At 45.1% G+C, this 7,500-nt stretch overlaps 2 protein-coding genes across 9 annotated transcripts in view; one reads left to right on the top strand and one right to left on the bottom strand.

The window, feature by feature from the left end:
- unc5c (unc-5 netrin receptor C) overlaps positions 1-4,722 on the top strand; it is a 121,922-nt gene extending 117,200 nt beyond the window's left edge. Inside the window, 2 exon segments of the mRNA XM_042080936.1 lie at positions 1-122; positions 2,404-4,722. The exon segment at positions 1-122 is cut by the window's left edge and continues 57 nt beyond it. Of these exon segments, the coding sequence (XP_041936870.1) occupies positions 1-122; positions 2,404-2,563 (282 nt within the window). The 3' untranslated portion in view covers positions 2,564-4,722.
- Positions 4,723-5,483: 761 nt separating this feature from the next.
- Positions 5,484-7,500, bottom strand: part of bmpr1bb (bone morphogenetic protein receptor, type IBb) — a 76,186-nt gene continuing 74,169 nt past the window's right edge. For all 8 annotated transcript variants that reach the window (XM_042081076.1, XM_042081078.1, XM_042081081.1 and 5 more), the window contains 2 exons: positions 7,258-7,388; positions 5,484-6,823 (listed from right to left, as the gene is read on the bottom strand). In XM_042081076.1, coding sequence (XP_041937010.1) covers positions 6,698-6,823; positions 7,258-7,388 — 257 coding nt within the window. In that variant the 3' untranslated portion in view covers positions 5,484-6,697. The remainder of the gene's footprint in view (positions 6,824-7,257; positions 7,389-7,500) is intronic.

The raw sequence follows: 7,500 nt of genomic DNA, 5'->3' as shown, positions 1-7,500 counted from the left end.
GTGGGGCCGAACGCCTTCCGCATCCCCCTGTCCATCCGCCAGAAGCTCTGCGGCAGCCTGGACGCCCCACAGACACGCGGCAACGACTGGAGGATGCTGGCACACAAACTCAACCTGGACAGGTGAGGAAACGGAACACAATGGTTTCTACGGCAATATCCGGAATGGCTGTGCCATCAACAAGTTGGGCTCTAGATGCTCCAATGTCTTGGCTCATCTTTTGGCAGTAAGACCAAAAGAGTGTAGACATCCAACTCTCTATACTGTTTGGTAGGAGTATCTTCACTTGTTAGTCAGACTGGAAGCTTCCTGGAATGCTGCAGGGTTTATGCTTATAAGACTGAATTCCACTTAGCGCTAAGATGCATTCTTCAAGTTTTTGTTATGGTAGAAAAGGCAGCTTGATGGCTGTAATAGAGGTGTCTGTATTAGCACACTAATGTTGCATGGTAGTTGTAATTTTTCAATTACATTTAGCCTCTATTGAACTCAGCCATCTAGGATATGCTAAAAGTCACTTTATCATTGTCTTGCATGTTCACTCAACTATTTAACTAATCAACTAATTTGCAGTCATGTTATATAATAACATAACTGCGTATATATTATATATGCAGTTATGTTACTGTGCAAATGCTTTGAATAGCATTTGAACCTCAGTGTTGGCCATTTGAGACCACAGAAGAGCAAGTAAACCCGTGTGCAAACTGCCCCTTCCCTCCGTGTACCTGCCTGAGCATGAGCAGCCTGGCTACTGTTGAGAATGGAGTCAGAGTGCTGTGCTCTGCTGCGCTGCTCCTCTTTGCTGTTCTCCTGCAACAGAATGCACAAACAGGAGCAGGAGCAGCAGGAGCTCAGTGGGTCCCCGTCCCAGACAGTCTGCCCCTGTTGCCCTCCTCATGGCCCAGCTGCCCCACGGCACAGGGCAGGCAGGGCAGGGCAGGGCAGGGCAGGCTCGCTGGGCAAGCCCTGAAAGAGAGGCTTTGGATGGTGGAATCAGGATGAGATGAGGGGAGCATTAGGGGAGTGGGGTGGGGTGGAGGAGGAATAAAGGAATATAAAAAGACAGAGTAAGAGTGGCAGGGAGAAAGGGATGCACAGAGAGAGAGGGGGGGAAGAAAGTAAGGAAGAGGGAGGGTGAGATATCTTTAGAGGAGGAGAGAGGTGGCAGCTGGGTCCTCGGGCGCTCCGTGTCCCCCCTCAGCACCACCTCCACCTCCACCTCCAGTAGCAGCAGTCTTGTCTCGCGCCTACACAAGCGTCTCTTTGCTCCCTCATTGACAGCTTATGTGAGACGTGCAAAGTGTGTTTTCAGTTATTGAGTTCACATCTCAGCGGGAGGCGGCTTATCGGCTGCTGCAGGGTTGAGGGGTAGGGGTGGGGGGGATTACCCTTCACCCCCCCCCACACCACCACCTCCACCCTCTCAAACCCCTCTCTCACTCTCAACGCCACACAGTTGAGACTTGAAACGGAAGAGCGGAGATGGCATTTTTTAAAGCTCTAATTTAAAAAACCCGTTTTTTTTTCTTCTTTTTTTCATGTTTTTTCTTTTTCTCCATTCGAGAACACCTACAGTATAGCTCAACTGATTAGCCAAGCCAAGGTCAGGAGACCCGTTCCCAGGGAGTTTATGTCTATAAATCTGATCTCCCCTTTGTTGTAAATCACCTTGAGGGAATTTGTCTGCTAAACGAGTTCTTCTCCATAGAGCTGCTGTGTAATGCCGCACACGCAGGTCTGTCCTTACTATAACACAAAGGATTACGGTGGAATATGAAGGCTTTGATTTTTATAACACAGTCAAGTCATATGAGTGCAGCAGCATTCAGCTATCCACTGACTCTGGAACAGCCCTGGAGCTAATCTAGGGCGACTCCACGGGGGAAGGGCCAGACCAGGGCCACATGTGGGCCAGATGTGAAACAGCTCTGTTTCAGAATCAGGTCCCTCAAACCTGAGATACTTGGTTGTGGGATTTAATAAAATCAGGCTAAAGTTAACTCCTTTGTGCATCACCCAATCTTGAAATGAACCACAGAAGTCAAAACTTGACCACATGTACATTATATGTGCCAATGTATGGAGTCTAAATATACAGAACTCAAAACAAGATCACATGTACATTATATGTGCCTATGTGTGGAGTCTTAATATATAGTAGTTCTCTATTTAGTATTTAGCCAATGGAGCTGTCATTGATGCATTAAAAATAAAACAATAAAATGAAAATATCCTCCTCATCTTCCTCATCATCATCTTCATCTTCACTTTTCTGTAGTGCAGGGAGGCACCTAGTCCCTGCTGTGCTGTGGGTGTGGGAGTTCTGTGTGTGTGTGCCCCTATACTGACCAAGTAGAAATCTAAATGGAACCTCTCTCTGCCATCCGCCTGCTCCGACAGGTACCTGAACTACTTTGCCACCAAGTCCAGTCCGACGGGGGTGATCCTGGACCTGTGGGAGGCGCAGCACTTCCCCGACGGCAACCTGAACCGCCTGGCCGCCGTGCTGGAGGAGATGGGCCGCGTGGAGAACATCGGGTCCATGACCATGGAGCACTGACCCCCGTCGACCGCGCGGGGGCTTCGAGCAGAAAACCGTTCCATTGCAGGGAAGTTGGACAGCTGACAGGATGCATACACACACACACACACACACACACACACACACACACACACACACACACTTCCACTCACGCACGCACACACACACACACACACACACACACACACACACACACACACACACACACACACACACACAAACTAAGACAGAGCCCTGAACAAGCATTAACAAAACTCCCATTCTGAAAATGTTGAGATAAAACTCTAGACGAAAATTGTGCAGAATAGAAATCTCAGCGCAGGAGAATAGATTGCTTTGATCCATTCATATGTAAAACAAATGGACTTGAATAGTGGTGGTGGGGGAATGGAATAAGAGGGGAGAAAGTAATGACTAAACTAGAAGAGAAAAAATAGCCCTGTCTGTACGATTCCTGGTACAGTTTTCTATTTCCCAATACAGTTTCCTAGGAAACGCATGTCTCTGCTGTCCATTTATTGGACCTCCTACTCCACCTTTACAGGAAGCGTAGGCAAATGATTGACAGGCGAGGGTGCAGGGCAGGGCGGGGCTTCAACACGTGGGCAGAATCAGGGGATGGTGGCACCCACTAGAGCTGGCACAGGAAAGTGGGAAGATGGGAAACAAGAAACGGGTGCTACAGTGGGCACCCAAGTGCCAGCTTGTGCCATCTCCTTCTGCCACGTGCCTGATGCAGTGCTTATGGTTTCTCCTCCCCTACTGTACATCACATTTACTTTGGAATAACCTGAAAGTACTCCAGTCCTGATTTTATATGAATATATATTTAATATTGCCTTTATTTATACACATGTATCTCTCCCATGGTTTGATTTTCGTGTGGCTTCATATATTAGCCTAATTTACACATGTCTTCTTGATTTTTTGTTTTCTTTCTTGGCTGTTTGTGTAGTGTTTTTTTTTTATTTTATTTTTAAAATCACAATTCCTTGGACACATTTTTATTCATTGCTTCATAGTGCCACCTAGTGGATATCCTCAGCAACAGCAAGGCTCTGCCACCGTACTGTAGGCAACAAATTGGGAGTGTGCAGCCTGTAAATAAGCCAGTACATCATCAATTGTACAGCGGTGTAATGAGTATGACCATTCTTTTCTTGTGTTTTGGTTTCATGGTGATCAGTAATTATAGCTGCGATTTAGCAACAGAAGTAACTACCAAAATCTGTTCTTTGCAAGTGTGTTTGTCCTGTCTGAGTTGCAAGATACCAGCAGAAGCAGTGAATTTTCTCGGTCACCAATTAAAATGGAGGTGACACGAAAGGCTTGATTTCTGTGCTGTGCCGTGAGTTCAACATGACCAGTTTTTTGCAGCCACATTTTGAACCAATTCCACCATTGGTTCCTTTTGACACTGTTTCAACACCATCCATATTTGTTTGTCTTGTTGATAATAATCATATGAAGATGATGACAATATCAACTGTGTTTGATTGTAATTCAGTGATAATTTCTCTGTTGCTGTTGTTGATGCTTTTTGAAACAACTGGACATCTTTGTTCAAAAACACAAACGCAAAAAGGATGATTTAGGTGTGTATAGAGATTTGTGTGCTAGAGCTGGACAAAGTGTAAAAGAACGTTTTATAAACCTGCTGTGTTGGATTTGTGGAGGTGTTAGCAGGATTATGAACCTCACCTCCTCCTCTTAGAGACTTCTCTGATCCAACAGAGAAAGAGAAAACTAGGCCCGGGAGCATACAAGTTAGCAGAAAGAAACTGATGATAGAATGCAGTGGATAATTGAAAGTTTCAGCCTTTTTTTCACAGGATGAAACAAGTTTGTGACTAGACTGATAAAAAAAAAAATATTTGTATTTTTCCTTTTTTGGTTCCTTTTTTCTCTTGTACACGTTTCTAAAAGCTGTCTATGCAAACCTGCCATCATTTATATTCTGAAATGTACATGCATCAGAGTGATAGCAGTGGCATTCTATAGGTGTCACAGCTCTTGATTGTGAACGTTATATTTATGGTGGGGATGTTACCAATTCTTTTATGGCACGTTCATGATGTTCCTTGCAACAGCTTGCATTTTTTTTTCTCTTTGTGAAGTTTCTGTACAAAATGTAAGAAAGAATTTTTAAACTGGTAATAAATTATATTTATATGCAACACTGAACTGAGGGGTGTGTTGTTTTTATTGACCTTAGAACCATAGGACGTTGTGGACTCTCTGGAAATAAAAAAATAAAAAATAACGGGGGATATTAATATTTAAAATAACTAGTAGGCTAAGGTTCTGGCAATGTGAATGTGGAAAATGTAGTGAGTATTTTCCATTCTCCTTTTCAATGATTATGTTGGAGATAACAAAGCTCTAAATGAATTGCCCATGCCCTACAGTAATGAGTGTCCATCTCACTGTCCTGCAATCCATTAGCTCACACAATCTATTATTATCATTCTGAAAGACTTTCTCATTTCATTATAATGCCATTTATGACCTCGGTAACCACTGATTTACTCTGACTGACCTCTAATAATGACCTCTTACTGTAGCTATATTGCAAAGTCACACAACTCCAGTTACCCTTGCTAACTATAAAACAGGCCAAGGTATTGGGATTGGAATCTCATGTATCCAGACCTCAAACAGCACAAAAACTGTATTGTACATTTACTCACTGATGAGTTTGGTAACTGCACTGTCTGTGGTCACTCTAGTATTTCCCTGGATGAACTGAAATTCTTCCTCCAATGTGAAGTTGCAAACTCATTGCACTTTAGGAGGATTCCCATAACCCAACTTTATTATTTTGATGAGATACATTTTAGTCTTTTAAGGAGATTCTACTCCTCCAAATGGAAACACAAGCAATATTTGACTGGCCAAAGTAGGAGTCACATATGAGCCTTGAAAGCAAAACACTACATTGAGGTCAACATCTTTTATTTGGGACCCTGACGCACACAATAGAACCTTCCGAAGCATCACCGTTCTGTACAGCCATATGTTACATAGACATAATTAAACATACATTGACTAAAGTGATAAATAAGGCACAGGCCAAACTGGATAGATTGGCAAAACATCCTGTACAGCAAACAACAAAAGCTTCACACAAGAAAACTCTTGGTAGCTTTCTTATGAATCCATTGATGTCCACGTACGTCAGACTGATATTTATATTCATGTGGATGGATGCAAGGATATTCATTCCTAAGTCATACCACCCAAAGAGCTGCTGACTGTAGGCCGGAATCGGCTCGGATCTGGCACGGAGCTGGGTCAGATCCGCTCGAGGGGGCAGTCTGCCTGAGTGCCAGGTGATGCCCAGAGTGCCAGTGCATTCTGGGTAATACTGGGTAATACTGATGCTGCAGGAAGTGGCAACTAAAAATGCTATGCGGACGCAATGTCAGATCTCTTGGCGGTGACAGCACTTACGCAATTCATTTCTATATTAGGACCTCTCATTCCATGCTTCTCTGAATTCATAATTTAAATAAACAGACCTGATGCCATCATGATACTTTTTACATCTTGGGAACTTGTTGAGTTCCCCAGTCCTGTATACTGTGGTTGTACCATTTAGCATATGGAGTCCAAAGCTTACGTAGATGCAGTGGTGTTTTCCCCACACTGCGTGAAATACTTCATCTGCTGTGTCTCACAAACAGACTCTAATGGCTCTAATGTCCACCATCCCAGCATAGGGTGGACGGAATATGGACGGAACAATGCCCATTCGAACAAATATATGGCTTTCCATGACTACTGTACAAGAGCTGCCTCTTCTCCTCCTTCATATGTCTCTGCAGTTTGGCTTTGTGGACGTATTGGAGGGAGGGAGTCTTCCGCGCCACTAGAGGGCGCAGTCCTGCCACAGTCACACACCTTAAATGGGGTCCATTCAGTCTTGGGAGCTTTCACAGAAAGCAGGGGGCTGCTGCGTCACCGTCTTCCCAGGCTCCACCATCTCCTCCGGCCTCTTCCGCTCCGGACGCAGAACGCTACAGCGCCAGGAGTTAGGAGACTCAGATTTAGGGGCGTAGTTCAGAGGTCAGAGGTTACCCTTCAGCCCTCTTTGAGGGATCCAACTCATCTCCCCGAACTGTCCCCCCAGGCGTCCACCCATGTCCAGTCTCAAAGCTTGATGTCTTGTGACTCGGACATCTTGGCCAGCGTCTTCTTGACCCGGAGGGCGGTGAGGCGGGAAGCAGGGTTATGGGCCCAGCTCTCCATCATCAGCTTGCCCATCTGCCTCAGACACTGGGGGACAGGGAGGAGCGCAGTCAGCAACGCAATGACAAAGCAGAACACACACACACATGCACACACACACGCATGCACACACACACACACGCACACACACACAGACACAGACACACACACACACACACACACACACACACACACACATCAAGTTAAATAAAATGGCATCCCATAGCTCAGTCAATTGCTTTTTTCTCTTTAAGACTATTTAACACGTTTTACACAACTCACACAAAGTAATGACCAAACAAGCACACCTGCGAAGGTGTGTGTGTGTGTGTGTGTGTGTGTGTGTGTGTGTGTGTGTGTGTGTGTGTGTGTGTGTGTGTGTGTGTGTGTGTTTGTGTATATTTGTTTGTGTGTGTATTTGTGTGTGTGTGTGTGTGTGTTTGGGATGTCAGTGTACTGTATCTGTTGGTTGCTGGCTGTACCTCGTCGCTGCTCCAGCGGTTGGCAAACGAGGGTCTCTGTCTCTTGATGCACACCACCTGCCTCATGTCCTCATAAGACGGGTCACCCGGCACCAGGTCATGGTAGGGCAGCTGGTACTCCTCCACGATACCTGCAGGACAAACACAGCACACGGTCATGAGATGAGGAAAAGTCCAAAGTGCTCAGGAATTGCAGAACAAATTGAAGGTGCTCTTTGGTGTAGGGAATACAAAGGTCATTTG

The sequence above is a fragment of the Alosa sapidissima genome, chromosome 23, assembly GCF_018492685.1.
Source record: "Alosa sapidissima isolate fAloSap1 chromosome 23, fAloSap1.pri, whole genome shotgun sequence".
NCBI classification, from domain to species: domain Eukaryota; kingdom Metazoa; phylum Chordata; class Actinopteri; order Clupeiformes; family Clupeidae; genus Alosa; species Alosa sapidissima.
The sequence above is the reverse complement of the archived record's forward strand: the minus strand, read 5'-3'. Positions and strand labels throughout refer to the sequence as shown.